The sequence below is a fragment of the Trematomus bernacchii genome, unplaced genomic scaffold (assembly GCF_902827165.1).
Source record: "Trematomus bernacchii unplaced genomic scaffold, fTreBer1.1, whole genome shotgun sequence".
Taxonomy (NCBI): domain Eukaryota; kingdom Metazoa; phylum Chordata; class Actinopteri; order Perciformes; family Nototheniidae; genus Trematomus; species Trematomus bernacchii.
In genome coordinates, this window is record NW_022987641.1 from 1,935,944 (window position 1) to 1,960,278 (window position 24,335).

Below are 24,335 nucleotides of genomic sequence, written 5' to 3' on the forward strand. Positions count from 1 at the left end.
ATAATAAAAAACGTACCCACAGGTAATACTAAATAACAGACTAGTATTCCCTTTATGCTATACATTTTTTTTTATGTCTGCTAGATTGCAGATGGCATAGTGCTGGGGTCCATCGTACTCCCTCTCAATTTTACCTTCAATAGAGTACCTGTTTTTACCCATCTACATTTTATTTCCCAAGCTTTTGATTCTACATAGGTCATCATCTACATTATACCTAGAAAAAGTACTTCCTGTGAGCTGGTACACATATACAAAACAATTATTTCTGCATAACATAAAACACAGCTGCATCACGCGCTGTTTGTATAATAATTTAAATGTACTTTAGTCAAATAAATGTCAACTTATGGTTTATTCACTGTAATGCTTTATAAAGACATTTCAAAACAATGTGCAGGGTTCATTTGCACACAAAAAGTATTTCATAAATCAGATAGCTTTGTTGTGCACTCAAGGAAAAATCAATCTTTTGTAAGTTTATTTACTTTTGATTTAGTTTAGAATAGCGTTTATCTGATTTTGCAAACAATCTCTTTATATTATTGTCCAGACGGCCATCTGGAGCTGAGCATTAAATATTAGAAACAGCTTTGATATACAGTGTCTTTTGTTTACAAGGATGGGAACATCATTTTCTATAAAGTCAATTCTAAACTAAACAAAGAAAGGAAAATCAATACGCTGATTGCTATAGAAGAAAAAAGTTGCGTTTTTCATTCCAATTAACATGAGCCATATAATAAGTGAGTAAGTTAGTAAATGTGTGTTACTGAACCATTAGGTGCGGACAGAGATCAACAAGGAAATTGAGTCAGTGAGCAAGGCAGCTGACCCCCTGAAGATCCTCGCCAGCGCTGATACCATGAAGGTCCTAGGCGTCCAAAGACCCCTGCTGCAGGTGAGCAACATCCAGCATATACATTCTCACCAACAAGTATATACACAAGTGGGGGGCAAAAACAAATAAAATAAATATCTGTACTGAATAAGGCACTCTGATGCCAAAAATGTGCTACTGGATGTGAATGGCCTTTGACTTTTTGTGACACAGGTTCACACACATGCCAATCACACTGTACAGTAGGTGTGTAGCATATCCTTGTGTGAGCAGTTAGAGAGGCTTAAAGAAAACACACCGTTTCCCCTTTATACCCCTGTTCAATGGAGTAGGGCTCTCCTGAATACGCTCACCTTGCAGTTCTCTGTGATCTCAAACGGATCAGGGGCAGACACACACACACACACACACACACACACACACACACACACACACACACACACACACACACACACACACACACACACACACACACACACACACACACACACTCTTCCACCCTCTCTGTTTCACTCTCAGATCATTGTGCCCACCCTGCCACCTATCTCACAGGATCATAATTGCGGCTGAAATAGTGCTTGATCCTCGAGTTTGAAGCTGTTTCTACCAGGTGGCTCGATGACTTCATATACACACACACACGCACACGCACACACACACACTAACACACACAAGCATGTTGGCACACACACTTGTATCTACCATTTTCGGTTTCCAAGAATGATTTTCTTCAGAAAGCAAGTATGTGATTAGGATAGCTGACCTACCCAGGATAGAGAGTGTTGTGTTAAAATTCACTCATGACACACACAGACACACAGACACACAAACACCATGACCACAGAAGCAGACAAGGAAACTTCCATCCTACATCTGCTCCCTGATCTCACGGCGAATTGTAAGTGGCTACTGCCTGAGATCGCATGCTGTGGTTTTATTAAATGTGCCAACTGCTAGGACTGTCTTAGGGAAAATAGCATTTAGATGCGCAGCTCCACTGTCCTGGAATAGTCTGCAATTAAAATGGAAACTGAGCAATCTGGTGCCACTAAATGTTTTTAAAGCTCGGTTAGATGCTACTGAATCGGAAGCTGTTGGTACCTGTGCATGTGGATAGTATGTAATTTGTAATCCCTGTAATGCTACTGTATGATGTCCTTTTGTTGTTCTGTTTATGTTTTTAATGTTTCATGTGGAACCTACTTGAGCAGGTCTCCCTTGAAAAAGAGGTCAATGATCTCAATGGGATACAACCTGAATAAATAAAGGTTTGAAATGAAATGAAATGAAGGAATGCAGCTTTGCTTTGCTTGTGTCTTTCACAATGGTAAAAGCTGAGTATGCATTCACAAAATCATTTGTCCCACATAATTCAGTTTAGTCAATTCATAAAATAAAATAAAAACATATTTCCCGCCCTGCTTCTACTGGTATTTTACAAAAGCAGTTTGGTTGTGTGTGCAAATGTTTAGAGATACCCACCTCTGAGATTTCTGCAACACTAATACAACAGAAGGGAATTAAATATAATTTGTGCTTCGAATAATTACATTTAAAAGATTTCTCCAAATAAACTGTTCAAATAAAAATAGTTAAACTAAGCCATTAACTTCCAACTCAACCAAAACATTTAATGATACTGACTGCCGCATTGACAGCCCCAGAATTTAACCACAGGCTCATCTTGCTTATTTTGGTAGCCTTTCTTATTCACCGCAGAATCATGGCAAGTTGAACATTACAGCAGTGCCAATGTCAAGATCCAGACAGTTGGCAAGCATTTTCAATGTCTTAGCTGTCAGATATCCTGGGGTTTCCGCTGGGGTCTCTTTGTCTACAGTATTGTAAAAATGTATGTTTTTCATGCACACATATTTGTTGTATATGTCTGTGTTTGATGTGTCTTTGTGTGTCCCAGAGAGGTAGTTTGTCTGTGCTGTGGGGGTTTTTGTGGCAGACCTTGGATATAGGTTTGCCAGTGTGTGTGTCTGTGTGTGTTGGTGTTTTGCTGTGTGTTTGTTTCTGTCAAAGCCTTCCTGTCTGTGTGCCTGGTTCCCTCACAGGGAGGGAACAGCGGTGGCAGATCATTACAGAGAGAGAGACCGTAGGCGTTTGGAGTTCAGCAGGGTTTGTTTACGGCTCGGGCCCCTCCTTAACGAGCGATGCAGCATCTTGCTAATTATGCTGCTGTGGCTAATGAGCCTTTCTGCTGATAGTGGGGAGTGCAATAAAACACTCCTTTTGTTTGGGCTTTTTGCCTTTTTAATTGGGCTAAATAAAAGAGCCTTGTGCTCTTCTTCTCCTGCCATTCACATTCCAGGGTCAGGATGGCATTTTATGTGTGTGCTCAGTACTTTTTCATGTGTGCATTTGCATCCGTGTGAGTCTGTTTTGCTACCTGTGTGTTGTTGTGTTCCTGGTCTCCAATTTAAAAGCCATCCTACTGTTTTCTTTCATGGCCTTCATCTGAAGTGTCACTCTTATGGCAGACTGCTCTCTTCCTCAGTGTGAGGTTTGTATTCATTTATTGTCACGAGAGCATTTCATAAAGGCGTTTAACTCATTTTTATCCTGAAAGTATGAACTAAAGTAGGTGCTTTTAACTGGGTTTGCACAAAGCACTTTCTGTCACAAGCTTCTAACTGGCCAGGTGGTGAGTCTACCAACTCTACGACTGCAATGGTTAATTAAAGATGATAGTGACAGCATATAATGGTTGCTAGAGTTTCCAGTAATGAAGCAGATGTGGTTGTGTGTGCGTCCACATATATATGCAGGAGTGTGACCATTTTCACGTGCACACATCCACTGTATGTGCTCCCTTTAAGTGCCATGACGCTTTCTGTGCCAGGTGTTATCAGAGGGAGACACACACCGCTGGCATCAGAGCCAGAGAGGGAGAGAGCTCAATATTGCTACACCACATTAAACACACTCTCATACACCTTGGCTGGAGACACATACGGAAACCATAGGGGAGCACATTTTATAGACGCATCTGCTCTCTGCGACCACTGAAGCACACATTGGTGTCTGCAGCAGTTCCATTTGGAGGAAGACATTAGCCTTTAGCATGTGTGCTGTTTATGTTCTGGAAAAGAGTTAAGGAGTTTTTACAGATATGTTATGGCACATTTTTAAGATGTACGGATACACACTCAGTAGGCTATCACTTATTTTACGTATTTACATATATCTACCTTAATTTCATATTAAGGGAGGCTTTGGCGCAGTGGGAGCACAGGTTCAAACCCCACTGCAGTCAGCATGTCGTTGTGTCCCTGGGCAAGACACTTCACCCCAAATTGCTCCTGTGGGGATTGTCCACAGTATTGAGTGTGTAAGTCGCTTTGGATAAAGCTCCCCCAGTAGCAATCGTGTCTTTGTGGAAGCACTGCAGGAGTCAAGGTGAATATCACGCCTCAGGTTTGCTTAAACAGGCTATAATACACATGCAATCTGGGCTGAAGTTAATAAGTAATATCGATAGGGGCAATAATTTGCCTATTACTATAGACCAGCAGTGTTGAATACTGCATTTATGTATCATGTACATATATTACATAATAATGATATGATTATGAGTCTGAGCCATATATTGTCCACTAGGAGCATGAGATAAGGGCTGACTGGGACAGTATACAGTTCAGAGGGAAAGGTTAACGTCTATTCATGTGTCTGTGTGATAGCAAAGCCTGGGCTGATAAGTCTCTTAAGGGGCAGCGGCGTTAAAGGAAAAAAAAGGCAACCAAGCCATGAAACCAACTCTTCTTTATATTTCTTTTTTTTTGCTCCTTTGATATCTAGCTTTTTTTTCTTGTTTGCTTGATGTCTTTGTCGCTCTCTACCTTTCATCTATTGTGACTGTGTTTATTCCCATTATATCCTTCTTTCCTTTCCTTTTTTCTCATGTGCTGGACTCCAAATGTAGAGTAACCCATGAATGTATATACGCTGCAGTGCGATGCTATCTGTCCAGCTCCGTTGTTGCCACTGATTGATTCATTTAATTAGAGTTGATATCGAGGGAAACGAAAGAGGGGGAGAGAAAGAGAGAGACGGGGAATATAATAGAGGAAGAAAGTAGGATATGGAGGGTATGGTCACTCTGCTGGATAGCTCTGGAGATTGGCTCCATTAATCTTGGTAGAAACCCCCCTATGTCCCTTTTACACGCTCACTTTGTGGCACACTAACATACAAGCATACACACAAGCACAATGAGACAAACCTACCAGAACAACAAATTGGCGAGCACATCTCTCTGTCCGGAGGACAGCTGCGAAACCCACTCGTACCGTGCGCTGTGAATGTGAGGGAGTCCATGAGTGCGGATGAATTGTTTGTGTTCTGCTTGTTTACTTCATCAGCCAAGACCACACCAGAACCATAATTACATATCACATTGGTCCTCTCTTTCCAGCTAAGTGTCATTCAGCTTCTTCCCCGGTGTCTCCAAACAATAGCCGCTAACTAGTAATTTTGTATCTGTGTGTGTGTGTGAAGTAAATGCCCATTCATTATTCATACGTGCATGTATTTGCCTGTTTTGTGGTCAGACAAAACTCATCCTGGAGCCACATAAAGACTGATTTCATTCACTCTTTCAGCTGCCGGACTGTCACTGTATTGCAGATACGTTCATCTGCCGATGGCCCGCTAATGAGTTGACCTTATAAATGGCACATTCATATGTAGCTGTGTAAGAGAGGAGGATGGAAACAGGCATACACACACAGACACATGTTACTTGTGCATGCCACACTCGCACATCGGGCTCCAGAAACTGTAATGACACTGACCTTTTTATTCGTGATGATGTGTGTAGGCAATGTTTATTTGCGGGGGGCTGATCGCACCCTGTTGATTGGCTCCCTGCTGCCACACACAAACAACCCACCATCACAAACCCGGTGCAGATTAGTGCATGTGTGTGTGTGGGGTGGTTCTTTATTAAGGAGACCTTGCCCCCATCAACAGACACAGCAATCACAACACAATACACCTGTTAGCCACATCAGCCGTGCCCTTTGATTGGGACACAAGTGGGAGTAGGAGGAAGGAGGATATTAGGGTCTGTATACACACATGCACTTCCCCCACAGATAGGCACACAACACAAACAATTCCAAAAGCCATTTCCTTGTTTATCAGTAAAAATAAAATCTAAGAGAAACTGCACAACACCCGTTTTAATTCTTCAAGAATAGGCCTTTTCACTGTTAGAATAAATAATTGCATTGCGGTTCCATTTAGTCCAAATGTTTTCTCACTTCATTTTCTGTCATTGAATGGATCCAGAGTGAGGCACCTCAATCAGAGAGTAGCACTTCTACTCGCAGCAATTTTGGCTCCACTTGGAATAAGTCCTTCCAATCTTCTTTTCCTCTACTATCGAGGGAGACAAACCTCATCACTAAGGCAATGTCGTTTTAACTGCACAAGTAGTTGCAACTTGTCTCCTACAGTTGTGGTTCCTGGGATTTGTTGATTCTCATCCTGGCCTTACTTGAACTGTGAGGATGTGCAGTATCTCAAACTTGTCAAATCCCCTCTCATGATCTTATAAAGTCAGGAAGAGGTTGAACGATGAGTTTCTTGACTTTATATTGCTTCCTCTCACCAATCCCTAAGCTTTTATATCCATTTTTATTTAGATTATTGTTGGTATTATGATTAGATCCAAACTAGACGGTTGGCTGAGCATTCCTGGTTTTCAAAAAGAACATTGTGTAGTAACAGTGCCACATGGACTGCACCAAAACACTTGTGTAACTTCTTTCCACAGGTGGGAAATACTATCTTAAAATGTTGATTTGGTTATTAAGAATTTAAAACTCTTCAGTATTTTGTTGTTGATATGTATGTCATCTAGTGCTAGAAACCTGACTGCCCTTTCTTATTGATTTAATAAGAACATTTTATATTTGAGTAATTTATAAATCTCTTTTCATTTACCAGTAGATTTAGATTAGTGGTTTATTCTTTTTAATATAGAGTACATTTGCAATTAATACTAAACTATAGTAACATAGTACAATATGTCATGGTATGGCTTTTTTTGCTTTGGTACAATAATGTTGAAGAAGTTACTTTTCCTTTTTCTAAGTGGACTAAAGTCCTGATAAATTCCAGGATATGTTTCGACTCTGTCTCACCTCGAGACCTTTTTTCCCCTGTTCTGCCTCCTTTCTCACCGCTCAAGGTGTAACAATCCCCGCCACCCACCTTTGCCCGGTTATCTCACACCAAACACACTCTTCACTCCTGAGGCTCGCGCCCTGCTGCCCTGGGCCCCCAACCTGCCTCTGCCATGGAAATGTTCCTTACTCAGAAATGTATCACAGCTGTGCTTTCTTTATGCTGTTTATATATTTATTTTAATAATATATATATTTAGGATGTTTAAAACCCTGAAGAAAACAGGCTCACCTTCTGCAGCCTAAGGTAGTACAGGTTCACACTATGCAGTGCCCCCCCCCCCCCCTTGACAGAGCCTCTGTATGTAACAAGACATAATCTTTGCCTTTGGAGTGAGTGAGAGAGAGAGAGAGAAGTTGAAATGTCAGCTCTACCACAAACATGCCCTTTGGTTTGAAAGAAGGATGGTTTTGGCTGCGGGCGCCTGATAAAAGTTACAGCTTGAATATTTAGAAGCAAGTTAATGCTCTGAATTTGCAAATGACAGTCTTTGTGATGCTTTGGCTTTACATATTGTAGCGTGTCAGTAAACATGTGTCTGTGTGTGTGCATGGGCGCCAAAACAATGGCTCCGTGTGGGCCTAATGGGGCACAGAGAGGAACATACCCCCCCCGCACAGAACGCATTAAACTGCATTATAATACCTCTTTCACTCTCACACAAACCAGTGATGGCCTTACTCAGTTCTTGTCATTAATAATTCAGAATAATTGATAATAAGTATATAACAAATATTTAAAAAAGCAAGAACAATCTTGTTATATCCACCAGAAGGCAATGCTACTGCACCAAGAGGATCACAGAGTGATTAGTAAAATTGACTTTTGGGTTACTATATGGGATCAGATCTCTAGGTTTATTCCTTGGATTAGCATATGCAGGAGCTCAACATTTCCCCCTTCATGTGTGTGTTTGTGTGGGTGTGAATAGGGTGTGTGATGTGGAAGCCCATCTGTAATCAGCCAAGTGTGATATTGCTCCTCATCTCTCAATTAGAGCACTCACAAACTCTGCATTAAGCTTTTGCATTTGATGTGATGATGGCGGCTGTTAAAGAGAAGATCTGTTCTTATAGCTACTCCATTTTGTCCATCCAGAAGCAATGTCTTTAAAAATAACTCAAATTCAGAAATCAATAGGCGCTTTCACACCGGAGTACTTTTCCCGTACTTTTCCCATACATAGTTCCGATAGTTCCTCGGATGTTGCGTTCACACCAAAAAGATCTTTTTTTTCGGGAACCTTTCCACCCCTTTTTAGTCCCTGCTAGAGAGCAGGGACTTTCCTGGGGAGAAAAAGGTTCCAATTTCTGATTGGCTGGGCGAATTGCAAACCACGCCCCGTAAAACTCCGCCATTTTATTTCCTCGCATTAGCATTATTAGCATTAGCATTAGCCCAGCGCACCAACGGAGAGAGACTAACTTATGGCAACACAAAATAAAACGTGGGATCGGTGGAGTGATGAGGAGGTGTCGGCGCTTCTGGCGATTTACCCGGGGCTTCGGGTGGCGATTTACTGCCACCCGAAGCCCCGGACTCCGGGGGGCTCCGGGACTTCGGGTAGCAGTATACGCCGTGAAGTTGTTTGCGGCCTGCCAGTAAACCCAAAGCAGAAGAAGAATAAGTGACGTCAGCGGCTTCATTTGCGTAATCCTCCTTCAGGGACTTATTCCGGTGTGAACGCGATTTACTAGATAGTTCCGGGGAAATAAGAGTTCCGGGGAAAAGTTCCTTGGTGTGAAAGCGCCTTATGTGTACATCATGATTTTTGTCAAAAATAGATGATTTAATGATAGGTAGTTACAGCGACATCTAGTATTCAAGCAGCATTTTTCAGATGTTACACCAAAAAAGATGAATATGATGGAGTTGCTATGCAAATACACATGCAGGTTAGAGTATATAGCCGATACATTCATTATGTACATTAAAAGGGACCACAACTTTTATTTGTTTGAGGTGACAGCTCTTGATTGGTGACTCTCTCTCTTATACACTGCAAGAAGAACAGTGGAGTGTGTGTGGACATAGTAAGTCAATCTTCCTACAAATACATTTCAAGTCATCTTTTAAGTGTAGATATATTGCAATCATACAATTCGATTATGGAAAAGTCCAAACTTGAAAGTTGTAAATAAAATACAAACAACAAAGTGCAGGAGTTTTGCAAGATTTTTTGAATAACAGCTAACTGACGAAATCCCATGAGGATTTGCCTTGTGTTTTTGGATGACATTATACACACTGCCTAGTTGTCAGAGCTTAAACAAACTTGAAAACAAACCCACGCCCATGCACACACACACATACAAAGAAGCACGTGTCGTGGTTGAGCTGGCACAAGCATCAGCGCCATCCGGCGTGCGTCAGGGGAGTGTTAGGAGTGTTTTCTCGACTCTGACGTTGATGAATGATCTGTCAAGACAATGTCCCCCTCATGCCCTGCTCCCCCTTTACCCAGGAGAGGGACAGCCTGTGTGTGTGAAAAGGGGGGCGGGGACAGAGGTTATCTTTGCTTGTGTTTACGTGGGTGTGCAGTTGTGTATATGCGCTGCTGGGTACGTATTATTTTGGCAACCCTCGGTCAGTCATGTGAATGGCATGGCGTAGGCATTACACGATTCAGCGGTTTGGGGTGTGTGAAATGGCAAAAGAGCATGGGGTTAAACACTCTGAACCCTGGGCTACCTTGAAGGGACCCCCCCCCCTGTTTTAATGTGGAAAATCCATGATCCGTTTCCGAATCAAACCTGAGGCCCTCGAGTGCCCCCTCCCCTTTCACAGTGTAAAAACACATCTTAAAACCTTATAAAACCAACTATTCACGCAAGATGCACTTTGTTCGATAATGTGAAAAATTGCACTTCCTATTTGTACCTTTCTTTAAACCTTTAGATGACACTTTACATGTAGGTAACAGATATCAGCATCACAGATGAGTTAAGAAATGACATCACTGTAGTCTTACTGCATTAATGTCCCTGCATTTTGCTTTTACACTCACTCCATCAAAGGAAATAGCTACTTTTAGCAGCGGCTCAGCGTGGTTTCTGTAGTGATGACCGTGCATTAACAGCTTTTTTCCGCTGAGGCGCCACTCTGAGTGCTAGGAGTGTCTTGTTGCTGCCATTAAACCGCCATGGCCTTCATTCCACTCTAAACGACAGCAGTTTACCCTAGCAAATGTTCAGATCCATTTTCAAGACGTGAGTCTAATTTTCCTTGATGACAATGCTTTTACATAGTAATGATGTAAAAGAGTGGAGGCAAAGTGCAACCAAGCTCAGTTTCAGGGGTAATGTAATGCTGTGGAGGAGAATTACAAAATAAATGTGGGTGTTTCTCACATGATGGCTCAGCATGTTGAACTTTAAGCTTGAAAAATGGGAAAGAGAGAGGGAGAGAGTAAGATAGACATAGAAGGAGAAGTGGATGTTGTCTCCTCTGTAACAGTCAAGTAAGATAGAGGAGAAGTAGCAGCACACGCTCTCTCTCTCTCTCTCAGCCCTCCCTTTCTCAATCTGTCCCTTGATTACTTTTTAATGATTTCTGCTGCCTAAGACAAATGGCTGTGTTAAATGAGCAGAATTAGACAAGGGAGCTGAGCGCAAGAGCATTTGTTAGAGCAGGAGTAATGGATCGGGCGTCCATTGTTTACTCTTCTCCATTCACCGGCTTGGCCTGCTATTGAGCTACATGTCCTCAAAGTCCAGACAGCACCAGTGAAGGGCCACTGTTATTATTCTGACTACACGTGAGCTTTCTGACAACAGCATGAATTATTATCTTTAGACTTCTAAATCTTGCTTTTCCCCCTATTTTTACGAATCTCTACAATACTATAACCTTTAATGTTGCATTTCTTACACATTTTTCAAGAATTCAAAAAAACGTTTCCAATATTGTAAAATTATTCTCATATATTTGAATGTGTCAAATTTCAACTGCCATGTGCAGCAGTAGTCAGTATTGTCGAATTATTGTCAAAGAGGTCATCATTTAAGAGTCAGTGGTTTTCCACATGGCCCTATTCTCATCTATGCCATTACTTTGTCAATTCAATACTTAATGTTATTTTTTATTTGCTAGTACCGGTAATTGCTGTTGCTCCAGTCCAGTTTTCCCAAAAGGATTGTTGCTGTTTATGTACAACATCAATCCAGTTAGATTGATCTAAATAATCCAATCCTTTCCGTTTTAAGTGGTACATACAATTGTAGCATGGTAATAGACTCTATTTATTCTAAAGTCAGTCATGCTGAATATTGTCCCTGAGCCACCCACTGGATCCCTCTCAGCCTCAGCAGTGCTGACCCTACAACCTGACCTCGGCAAAGTAGAAAAGTGAAAAAACTGAATTTCTCTTCAGGGATCAAAACAGGAGCGTATCATTATTACCATAGTGACGGAAACAGAAATGTCAATGTTGTCATTTCCCATGCTTTTTGTAATGGTTTACAGTACTGGTAGCTGCTTCCAGTGCAACACTAACAGTCAGCTCGCCCCCCTGCAGGGTCTGTGTGTCTCTCCCCACCCTGCAGGCTGACAGGGGGTCAGGCATGGACAGTAAAGGGTGCTCCCTTGGCAGAGCCAAGGCCTTGGCGAGCGCTCCATGGGCACTGCTATGGATCATTACCTCCCTCAGTGGTGTGTGTGTGTGTGTGTGTGTGTGTGTGTGTGTGTGTGTGTGTGTGTGTGTGTGTGTGTGTGTGTGTGTGTGTGTGTGTGTGTGTGTGTGTGTGTGTGTGTGTGTGTGTGTGTGTGTGTGTGTGTGTGTGTGTGTGTGTGTGTGTGTGTGTGTGTGTGTGTGTGTGTGTGTGTGTGTGTGTGTGTGTGTGTGTGTGTGTGTGTGTGTGTGTGTGTGTGTGTGTGTGTGTGTGTGTGTGTGTGTGTGTGTGTGGGGGTGTGGGGGTGTGTGTGGGGGTGTGTGTGTGTGGGGGTGTGTGTGTGTGGGGGTGTGTGGGGGTGGGTGTTCTTGTGACCAAATGAGCAAGAGGGAAACTGAAACACAATATGAGCTATTCATATAATTCTATCACATCAGGGGTCACTATATTTTTTGATGATCAATTACAGTCACTACTGCCATCTACATTATTTTACTGGCCTTGGATATAATGAAAGTTTATAAAAAATAAATTACACAGAAATGAAATAACAGAGATCATATGCCCAGGACCCTTCCAATTTATTTCTCTTAGGTTAAGGCATATTATAGTTATTAAAACCAGACTACATAATATATTTGCGCTTTGATCTAGGATTTCTAACTGCTGTTGCTAAACCCTGCTTCCACTGCAGCTGTTTGCACCCACCACAGATCATTTGCATTTCATTCATGTTTGACAAAGCTATTAATTTTTCCATTTCACACCTAAACAATCAACTCCATATTAAGTTTACATAGGAAAAGCGGTGAGATGAATATTAAAAATCTATGAACGCTGAATAAAAACCGCACATTAAGACCCCCTCTCTGTGTATCTTTGTGTGGCATTGCTCTGCTTCACACACAGAACTGCTTTTTGGAGTCATGGCGAGTTTCAGTGCGTGAAGGCTATCACCAGACAAATAGCAAGTTATCACTATTATTGGAGATGTAGGATGGATTGGTTAAGTGCTAGGAGCGGGAATTCTGGAACCTACTGAGTTGTAATCTCATGTAACAGCTCTTGAATTGCTCAGAGGTGTGTGTTTTGAAAAGTTTGCTCTCGGTGTGTTTCTGGGGATATGAAGCCTCTCTGCTGTTCCCGCGCCAGCTATTAGTCACGCAGGAGTGGCTAATCTGTAATGGCTGCTGTCACAGCCCTGCCGTGGCTCCTGGTGATGGGTGCACTGTGATAAATGCACACACGCTCACTTTCAGCCTGAGAACACACACAACACAGAAGTGTATACACACGTAGGTGCACTCACACTGATTCACTTACACACAAAGAATCATCCATTCCTACAATACGGTGTCTCAACTTCTGACAAGCTCTCCAGCAGCAGTCATCAGTCCAGTCGCAGGTGACAGATAGACAAGTGGAGTTGGAGGCATCCTGTTATTTTAGCAGACTGGATCTGACCGACCACTGCTCTACAGTGCTCTTTTATTTCTCTGTCTGTTCCTTTGTGTGTGTTTCTCTTCTGAAAGTTGAAATGAAACCAGCCAACCAAACTCTCAATGCTCTCCTCATGTTTCTCCCTCCAGAGCACAGTGGTGGTGGAGAAGTCCATCCAGGATCTAATGAGCCTGATGCAAGACCTGAGTGCCTACTCCAACCAGTTCCTGGAGATGGTCTGTGACAAGCTAAAGGAGTACAAGGAGATCTGCAACACAGCGTACAGGTAAAGGAAGCAGAAGCTAGCTCAACTAATATAGGAAGGATGCTTTTTACTGGGGGATAGCAGGCACTTTGAAATATTATTTTATTGTTTGAATTCTATGCAGTTTTCTGTAACAACACAAACAATTAGGAGCATTATTTAATTACATTAAAAACCTGTAGTTTAAGGGTCTTTGCGGATTGTGATTCAAGACATTTGTAAGAATGAATCTGTGGTTAGTTTGCAATCTTGATAACTGTGTTTTTTATATACATTCATGTAAATGTAGATTGGTATTGAAGGACAAACGGCATTTAATGTTAATTTTAGGAATTAGGAATGAGCTTTGAATTGCTTCCTATTGCGTTATACACACACTCGATGGTACACACATTGGTGTTGTGAAAGGCCATCCATCTGTGCTCCCCTGGGACCGTGTAACACCTGGCCAGGTAAAGGGGGGGCTAGAGAATATGGAGGGATAAGAGAGCGGGTGATGAGCGGGCCAGGGGGACGCAGGAAAGGGACTGACAGACTGCCGGGCGTCCATCTGGACTCTGTCACAGGTCAACCTCTCTCACCGGGCCTCTAGTGATAAAGACAAGCCCAGCAGAGGCTGCCAAAGTCCATGTGTGTACTTCTGTTTATATATGTGTGTGTGCTGTGTTCCTATTGACATTTACACACAAGTCTGCGTGTGGATGTGTGTGTGAGGTGTAGATGAAAAACCCTAGAGTGCTTGTGTCTCCTGTACAAGGTGTTAGTATGATAATTATTGCAGAATCAAGCAGTTTTTCTCCAGCCTAGACATATGCACACAAAGCTAACACATGTTTGGCAGGCTGCCTGATTTCACTTAGTGCCAAATCAGAACTCCAGTAATAATACTATATATATATATATATATATATATATATATTTAAGCAATAGCTCACGACAGGCCGTGGTATATGCTCATTATATCACAGCTAAGGGGCGTGGTTCGGCCCGACGCGAAGCGGAGGTCTGAAGTGAGCTATTGCTTTTATAAAACGGTTACCAAGTGTGGCAATATGAAAGAAAAATACACACTCTAATTTAAATAGTTTTTATTAGTAAATAATGATGTTCAAAATAAAATAGTCCCTCTGTTGCCTTCTGCACGAAACATAGTGCAAGGTGGTTGCTATGCAACAACACTAACAACAACTAGCGAACATATTAGACAGAGAGCGTTGATCCATTATTTGGCTATTTATTTACATTAATGTGTATGTTGCCGTTTATTGTGCACCCACTGAAAAACTGTCCAGCATCAGTAGCATGGCTTACGTGGTTACTTGTATAGGCTGAGGTTGTTCTAGGCTGTTGCTTTGCGTGGCGAGAATATTGCTCCACTTTCTCCGGTCCCCGAGATTCGGCTTCCAGTAGCTCTGGAGAGAGCTTTCGCACCTGTGGCCACTAACGGTCATAATTTCTCTGCTTTGTTTCAAGACCCGCATCAGAAAGCTTTTGAATGGTGATCCTTTTCCAGTTGGTCTACCTGCTCTTCACGTAGCTCTACATGTCGTCGTTTAGGTGCTTTTTGTGCTGGAGATAGGCACTCCTCAATCCACTCCTCCATAGTAAGACCCCCCCCGGAGGTCGGAGTTATTCTTAAATGTTTTTGCGGACCTTTTTGATTACAGATTTGAAAACATCGTTGCTTGCTTTAAAAGTAGCACAATTCATTATATCAAACCTTGGAAAGTATCTAAATATCCCTGCCCTAATGCCAAAGGAACTGCACACTGAATATGTTTTTGCCGTTTGATGTCTATGTCTGGACCGTTGCGTAAAAAGGAGGGTTTCTGCCCCGTTACTTCTCCGCTGCTTTCTTGTTCCAGCAGTTTGCTTTTCAGCCCAACTGTATACTGTTTATCTCAGACGCGGAGGGATACTGAGTTGTTGTGAAAAGTAACTTACAATTCTACCCGTGGTATACGCTCAGTATACCATGGCTAAGAACCAATCAGATTGCTTGATTTTACTTGTCCGTTTTATAAATATATATATATATTAGCCCAGATGCTCATGATCAACTACCTGACCATTAATGATCTTAATCTGTCTGTATGACGATTAGTTTTGTGCCCTTTTAGCAACACTGTCGCAAAGCCGGGTGCCTAAATACCATTATATCATCATAATTTAGCCTTGCATATATTATATGTTAATACCATGTATAATTTTAATAATGCTAAAATGCTGAATGATTAGGTATGTACATCTTACTGTAACATTTATACATCTAGGTATTCTTGCACAGAAATCCGTTGCATCTTATTATGTTGTCTAAAAGGAGACAAATGCTGTGATTTCTAACATGTCTACATGTCTTTATGTCTGCTCTTCCTCAGGGCTGTAGTCCAGTGTGAAGAGAAGCTCACCATCAGTGCGTCCTGGTCTAAAGACGAGGACATCAGTCGCCTGCTCCAGTCCCTCCCCAACTGGGCAAACATGGCCCAACCCAGACAGACGCGACAGAAGAGAGAGGATGAAGAGGACTTTACTCGGTACACTCACAAATACACACAGAAAACACATGTGCTATTTCATATAAACGTCCAAATGTCCATCTGTGTGCACCTTTACAATTCAGTATTAAGAAACCTATACTCAAACAAGTGCACACAGTAGCACACATAAACAAGACATACACCACCACACTTGAGCAATCACGCAACTAATCCCAAATCACTCCTTTATTCACATATTATTGGACCCTCTGTTGTTGACTGAGATGCACCCATAAAATAAGTCATGATTGCTCTTTTAAACACCCTCTATCTGAGGGAAGTAAGGAAACGAGGGGAAGAACAAAATAAGAAAATATAAGGAGAGCAGAAAGCGTGGCGCAGTCTTATCGAAATTGCCTTTGAATGTGCGCACTCTTCAGGGAACACTGGAGCTCATCGGAGCGGAATAGTAAAGTAAATAAATAAATTGGTTATGTGGCCAAAGAAAGTCAATCTGTTGTGTGTGCACTCCCTCCTTCTCTCTCTCTCAAACACAAACACACAAATGCACACACACTCACACACACACACACACACACACACTCACACTCACACTCACACTCACACTCACACTCACACTCACACTCACACACACACACACACACACACACACACACACACAGTATGAGAGCTCAGAGATAGCCAGGAAGAGACCATAAGGCTGTTTGATTTAAGATGTTTTCATCACTATGAAAGGGGGATTAGCTTCCGCACGACTGGCAAACCACTGCGTTAATAAAGCCTCATAATAAGATATAATTGCCTATATGTGAGTGAAATAATATGTCCGTCTGTCCCATGTGTTTTCAACCCTATTTTTTGCTCAAAGGATCTTGATCTTTTGGGCATCCTGGTGACTCTGGAGGCCGGTCCACATGCTGTGTGTTTACAGCACTCTGATGTGGAGATTTAGTTATCCAGCTTCCCCGCTCTCTCTCCCCATCTTTCTTGTCATTACAGTCAATTATCCTGCCAAAACCACCAGAACTTGTAAATAAAGTGAAAAGGGGCTTTTGATCTCTATGTGTTTGTTTTTCCACCCTGTAAATCTCTGCCATCTGTTACTCCTCCACTTCTAAATGTGCTCCATCACCTGTTGTTTTTCTCTCCCACCGACTGTTTGCTAGGAGCGGCTTCTCCTTTTTAGCCAGAGCTACACAATTCTCTACTCACTGTCCTGTTTTATATATTTACTTCAAACTTTTGTGCATCACTGTACAGTTCATGACCCCAATTCATTCCTACAGTACCTGATGGGATTATTATAAAACCTTCACCCTTTTCAAATAAACACACTGTCTCATGACACTTTATGATGGAATACATTTGCACACCCATTCCATTCAGCAATGCATCATGTTTTATTTCATGAAAATTGGCTTCTATTATAGCATTCATGTAAGCCACTCACAACCTCTGCAGACAGACACACAGGAAACCAGTAACTGGTCATTTTCTGGCAATTTAAAACACTGATTATATGTTTTTTTTTTCATTCTCATACCTCTTAGTTATCAGTCATATTTTGCCTTTTTTGATTGCAGTCATTTTTGCATAAAGAAAGATTGCCGTTTGAGCGAAGGTAAATAATGTGTTTTGTCTATATCTTTCTTCACATACACTCTCAATCTATGCATCCCTCAGGGCGGCTTTTGCCAAGGAGTCTGAGGTGCTGACTGGGAACCTGGGAGATAAATTAATCCCCCAGAACGAGATCCTGCGGGACGTCAGTGACCTGAAGGCCCTGGCCAACCTTCACGAGAGCATGGAGTGGCTCGCTGGTCGCCTTAAGACCTTCTTCACCAACCTGCCTCATACCTCCAGTAAGTAAGGGAAGCATTATTTGGGATGTGGAAGCAGTTGGACGGGAAAGCTGTTCTGAAATGGGTGCGAATGTGGGATTGTAGTTTCATAAAGTTACACAAATGGTCAGAAGCAGTTTGCCCAATTCTGACATTGGAAAGGTTCAAGGGGAGTGGTTTTCTGAAGCAGTTTGACAATCTAACAAGCAGTTCTGATGAAGTATCTTTTTCATATTGTCATTGTCACAGTGTTGCCGAGTGCTATTATAGCAAATCGGGACGTCAGAATACAATACATTTAGTAGTAGAGACCAATACCAGTGAAATTACACGATTATCATTACCTTATCCGGTTACAATGTGTTTACTGAACTATGTTAAGAGGTTAAAGGGTCATAATTCCCTCCTTAATATCTCATTAATGTGGCTATAAAAACATAATATTCAAGTCTATTGTCAAAAACTATATTTTGTTAAAAAAAACACTGGAACACTTTATGATAATGTTCTCCGCAGTTAACTCGAAACCACAATCGTATTCACTATATAACTAAAAGTGTTAGGCTTATCAAAACTTTGTAAAATGTGCGTGTCTACCCGCCTCACTGACGCCCACGCGGACATCTGTTGCTGTTTACCCTGCAAACTGACAAACTGACAATGTCTTTGATAAATGAATTCCGCTTGTCGGATGGTTGCATTGCAGCAAAAATTAGATTATCCGTCCTGTCATTTTTCTTTCCTCTGTTTCTTGTTTTTCCACTTTGGCACAGACAGAGAGGCTATTCAGGAAAATACTATATGTTTTGTTTTCACGTCACACCCAGTTGATTTCAGGAATATGATGGTGAAACGTAATTCCTAGAAGCACCTGGGGAAGCCTTAGAGACACCATTTATCCTTTACTGACTGTTTTACTACGGTTCAGAGCAATATTACATCATGGACATTTCTTTCCAGGAGAGGTTGCTTCAAGTCTCTCTGGTCATTAAGCAGTTATTGATCAGAACCCCCTGCAGATTAAAATATTGTCTGGATGCTTTATGGAGGGTCACAGTCAGGGGTACACAACGTTTCATCATCCTTAGCTGACTAAGCTGAGGCACAGGTAAGACTTTAGTAGCAACACGTCTTACCTGTGCCTCATTAAGTTCTTGTTTGAGTGCATTATCACACTCATTACATTCTCCACTGGAGTTGTCAAAGAGCACTCTACACACACCCTCGTTATCCTTGGCTTTGCCTCTGCCAATGTGTGTGTACAAATGCCTCCTCTAATCAGGACTCTCAAAGCATTCCCTGCTCAGTCCTCACTTCTGTATCATTAATCAGTGAAGAAAATAAGGTGTCTGTGTGTAACCGACATATAGTTTCTATGTAGGTGTTGGTAATCACAGTCATGTTTATTTAATGTGTTGTTTATGTCTTTCTAATAACCTAATTCAATATTTAACATATCTGTCATCTAGCTGAATTTCTAGATTTGGATGGGTCACATATTATCAATGTTGACAAGACGATGTATTTATTTTAGCGTTTATATGTATTTACATCACCATAGTGTCCATGCATTCACCTTCAGCAATCACCACATTTACTTATACAAAATATATATTGTAGAGTTTTCTTTTTACTTACTGTATGTATAAAGTTCTTTCACCTCTGTAGTGTTACACTGGCACTCTGGAGAGTCTGAGCCGTGTTCACTGCAGTGTGTTGGTCGTCGGTCAGAACTCAGAAAGGCTGCACCTCTCCTTTAGGGAGACGGGGGGGCTTCAGGCCTTATCAGCGAGGATCACAACTCTCCAGCTTCTGATTGCTCATTGAACTTGCGCTATTTTGCTCTCCCATATCGCAACTTTTCTTTCAGTCGTAAAATAATTAAATGAGAATTTTTAGATATTCCTATTTGGCCTTGACTTTGTCACTATCTCTTTTTAAATTCTTCCGTTCCCTCTCACTCTGACGCTAGCTCTCTTCGTCTATTCGTAGATAAGAATTCAATAAAAGTACGGGAAGGGACGTGACATAATTATCATTAATTCTGGCGGGTGGCACTAATGGGAAGGATAGGGCAGTCACTTATCATGCTGGGACAGCCTCCGTATTGTTCATTATTTAGTGTTTGCCGAGCTGATGACGGAGTGTGTGTGTGTGTGTGTGTGTGTGTGTGTGTGTGTGTGTGTGTGTGTGTGTGTGTGTGTGTGTGTGTGTGTGTGTGTGTGTGTGTGTGTGTGTGTGTGTGTGTGTGGTGTGTGTGTGTGTGTGTGTGTGTGTGTGTGTGTGTGTGTGTGTGTGTGTGTGTGTGTGTGTGTGTGTGTGTGTGTGTGTGTGTGTGTGTGTGTGTGTGTGTGTGTTGTGTGTGTGTGTGTGTGAGCCCGTGTGTGTGTGTGAGCCCATGTGCGTGTGTGTACATAAGCATGCACTGTGTAAGATGGGACAAGGGTACGGCAGGGAAAAAGGACCCTGCGTTATCTCATCCCCCCCGCCTCACGTCTATGCCTCTCCAAATTGGATTTTATATTACAGAAGCAGTCAGGTATGAACAACTCATTTTCTTCTCCCTCCTTTTTTCTCTTTCTTTCGGTCCTCTTTCTGACTTTCTTACTTCATTCTTTCTTTTTATTTCCTTCTTCCTGTTCTGTGTTTCTTACTTTCTCCATTTCTTTCTTTTTTCTTTTCTCCTTCATCTTTCCTTCTCTTGTTGTCTCCTTTCTACAAGTCATAAGGGTCTGGTAGATTCTTTCCATGGCTGGGTAATCTCTTCAGCGGACGTTTGGTTTGGTCACCTTCCTGTGTTATTGATTCCTTTTGGATGTGTGGTTAAACTCAGCTCTGAAGTATAAAAACTCAATTTAAGTATGCGTGCATTTGCAGTTTTGTGTGTTAAATGTGTCTGAACAGTAGGTAAGCTTGTGTGTGTGTGCTGGTAATGAGATGTGTGTGTGTATGCAGACTGATGGTGATTTGCCGTGAAGGTGGCTGCAGAAAGGGTCTTATCACCCATCTGGTCCAGACTGGACATATAATCCACTCTGACAATATTTACCCAACAACACACACACACACACATATGCCTGAGGAGCCATGACAGCCCCTTTTCTTTTTGGACTTCTGTGAATGATTTTTTTACATTTGCAAACACAAGATCATGAAAAGTCTTAGTGGACAGCCTTTTTCCTTCTGCCGGCTTTTTGCTGTCCACAACCACTTAATGTGCTTGTGTGCCAATGTGTGCGTTCATGTCGGAGGCCTGACCAATATGTGATAGAAACAGGCCTCTAACCTATTCTGCAGGGCTTTTGGAAAACAGCCATGTGTTCTTCTTGTGGGAAAAGGTTCCTTCTGTTCTCTTCAGCGTTTGCTCTGCTGCATGCTGAGGGCTTATGGAAATACCATTTTTTAACCTTGACTATGGTGAGTGTAGGTCTTTCCCTTTAGCAATGATTGTTTTTCTTGACTCCATTTAACAAGGCAAGTTGACTAAGAACACATTCTTATTCACTGCACAGGCCTGGGGGAAGAGCTGCAGTGGGAGGAGGCGGAGTTGTTTCTTCAGTACTCGAAATATAGTCTTTTGTTTCATCCATGGTGGTTTTATAACTATTTCTGTCCAAAATGTCAAGCATATTTTGATTATCTCTCATTAGACACCATTAAACAATTTGGGGCCTTAAGATATTAAAACCAATCAATTTCGTATTCGTCCCCCTTGCTTTCTGTGTACCTCTCTGGACAGAAGTTCAGTTCCCCGTACAGATGTTCATCCTCTACCAGAGGCAGCAAAATTATTTATAACCCCCCTTCTCTTACTCAGTCATTTATGAATCATTCATCACCCCTGCAGGATACTGTCCTTTGCTTATCTTTTTCCGTTTCTCATGATTCCCTTTAAGGCAGGCTATACTTTTAAAGCAAACCTGGTCATGATTTGACAAGTCTTTGGCAACTGTATTCGTCAATGCATTAGATGTTGTTTTGTTGTAACTTAATGTATTCTTTATCCCCTTAATAGCACACAGATCAAAGTGTGAACTGTCCTTTTGCGTATGCATCTGCATGCTGAATGTGTGTAAGAATGTGACTTCCATCACTGATGTTCTCCCTTAATGTCTGCCACCCTCATCTTCTGCAGATGGCAAGCAACAGACGTTTCTCTTAGATGGGATTCGAAAATAATTGGATAAGCACTGCACACACACACATGCATACCTACACACGAGGGCCTAAAAAGATATGCGACACACACAAACATTCCTCGCACTTGATCAGCAGGGAAATAAAAAAAAAAGAGAGCAAGAAAGTTGTCAGTCAGGACCAATGAGTCGTCTCCTTTTGCCCGTCTGTCCCTGACTCTAATGGTGCCCCCCATGCTGCGACGCCTCCCTCGCATCATCAAAGCAGCGCAGACTGGGGTCTGCTTCGGTGTGCCTGTGTGCGTGTGTTGTTTGGCCGTGTGTGTGTGTGTGTTTCCCAAACACCCCCTGGAGAGGCCTCCAGCAGTGTGTGCCACAGCAAGCCCTTTTTTGCCTTTCTGCTGCCAAAGTGAGTGAGTGTAATGCACATGAGAGGAAACAGAAGCCTTCCAGTCACTTTCACACACTCTCCTATGTGCACATACACACAATTTTGGAGGGAAAACACTCCCACAGGCAGGAAAATGCTCTCGCTTTCTCACACTCACAACACAACAACAAGGGAAGGGAAGAGACACAGAGCAGAGTGGACTTCACCGGATAGACATGTGCCTTTTGTCTGGTGCTAGTTCAAGTCATCAAACACTTTTTGTTTTTGTCATTTCTACTTCTAATAATAAACATTAACAAAGTCTAGATCACTTAATGCGGGGTTCAGGTTACTCAGCTGCATAGGTAACTATTCTTGTAATTGTGGCTTTTAATTTGATTTGCTGTATTGTGTTTCATAGCTGCATTCTGTTTCTATAAATGATCTGATAAGATGATTAGGGTGAATAAACAACATCCGCTAAATACAATCTAATGAAGTCTATTAATGTCATTATGCCCCGCTCCCTGGAGAAATCACTGTGGATTGTTTCTGTTAAGACCAATCATGTTTGTTGTTCCTGTGGCTCATTTAGCCAGATTATTATTGAAATTGCCAACCTATAGATCTAATCCATGGCACTCAGTGTTCTGTTGCTGGAGGAGACAGTCACTAGTGTAGAAATCGGTTAATACGGTTAATATCTGTTATTTGGCCTTTTCTCAACACACCCAGACATACAACCAAACACAGAGAGTATGTGTCCTTTAGATAAGTCAGTCATAGCTTTGCGCTCACACTGGTTCATGTTATCTGATTAACAGAATGTAGGACTGATTATACGCCTACAGCGTTAGCCACCCTACCCGCTTATTATGTCAGAACTCATAGTGTTGGTTCCAGCTTTGTTAACAATGAAACACACACACACACACACACACACACACAGGCCATCAAGAGCTTTACTCAAGAAGACAGTTAATTAGCAAGTCTGTTCCTATCCAGTATGTTCATATAGCACATGCACACCTTGGATAAGAAGTAACATCTCCAGCCTTTATCTATGCGAGTTAAACACACAGGCCATAAGAGTAGCTGTCAGTGATGTCACTTCCCATCCCTGTGTGTGTTTGCTTTTGCTGATTGGATGGTCATGGCATATACCTCACTGCTGTTTGCATAAGCCAATGGTCTCTCCTCTTATCAGGGCTTAATTTAATATAACTGTAATGCGGACATTTTCACCAGCACATACAAAATGTGCAAACATGAGCACACGAAAGCATTCACCATGGAAAGGTTTTATTGAACAGTGTAGAAATGCCTGAACACAGAACGGTCTTAAACTTAACCTCTTACCAGTCAAATTGAAAAAAGCACTATTGTACTGCATGGTACTGTATAAGCATAAAGTGAGCATGTTTGTAAAGGGGAGACTCTTTGGTACTAATACAAAACCATTTGCATTAGATTGTTTTTGATGGGAGGATACTTTTTACTTCACCTTTAAAGCTGAGACAGCCACAGCCTTTGTAAGACAGTATATTGGCCATATTAAGGAAGTTAAGAGTGTAATATGGGGGGGATATGCAAAGTTATTCCCCAGTGACATATACATCTGTATTTTGTACATATCCACCAAGTTGCATGAAAATAATGTCAGATTTTTTTTCCGTATCCCTGCTGACAAACAAATCCATCTGAAACATAAACCAGAGCTAATAATCCAACAATTGTGGAGTGGAATACCTTTAATCTCACTCCCTATCTATTTTTAGGAACATCAGTCAAAAGTCATAAATAAGGAAGACAAATGAACAGGTCATGTCGGCCTCAGTTTAGACTTGCTGCCACACTGTGCCTGCGTGAAGGCATGTGTGACCTTCAGAAGAGCAGGAAGAGTAACTGGGATGCTGGCTTTGACTGCGGCACATCGATCGTAGACCCCTGCATTCTTCTGCACAACAGTCACTCTTCGCACACCACACACACACACACACACACACACACACACACACACACACACACACACACACACACACACACACACACACACACACACACACACACACACACACACACACACACACACACACACACACACACACACACTCGCCTCATTGACCAAATAGA

At 41.9% G+C, this 24,335-nt stretch overlaps 1 protein-coding gene across 1 annotated transcript in view; it reads left to right on the forward strand.

The window, feature by feature from the left end:
- exoc4 (exocyst complex component 4) overlaps window positions 1-24,335 on the forward strand; it is a 112,034-nt gene that overhangs the window by 70,124 nt on the left and 17,575 nt on the right. The window contains exons 13-16 of the mRNA XM_034133411.1: window positions 785-901; window positions 13,242-13,378; window positions 15,736-15,891; window positions 17,539-17,717. Coding sequence (XP_033989302.1) covers window positions 785-901; window positions 13,242-13,378; window positions 15,736-15,891; window positions 17,539-17,717 — 589 coding nt within the window. The remainder of the gene's footprint in view (window positions 1-784; window positions 902-13,241; window positions 13,379-15,735; window positions 15,892-17,538; window positions 17,718-24,335) is intronic.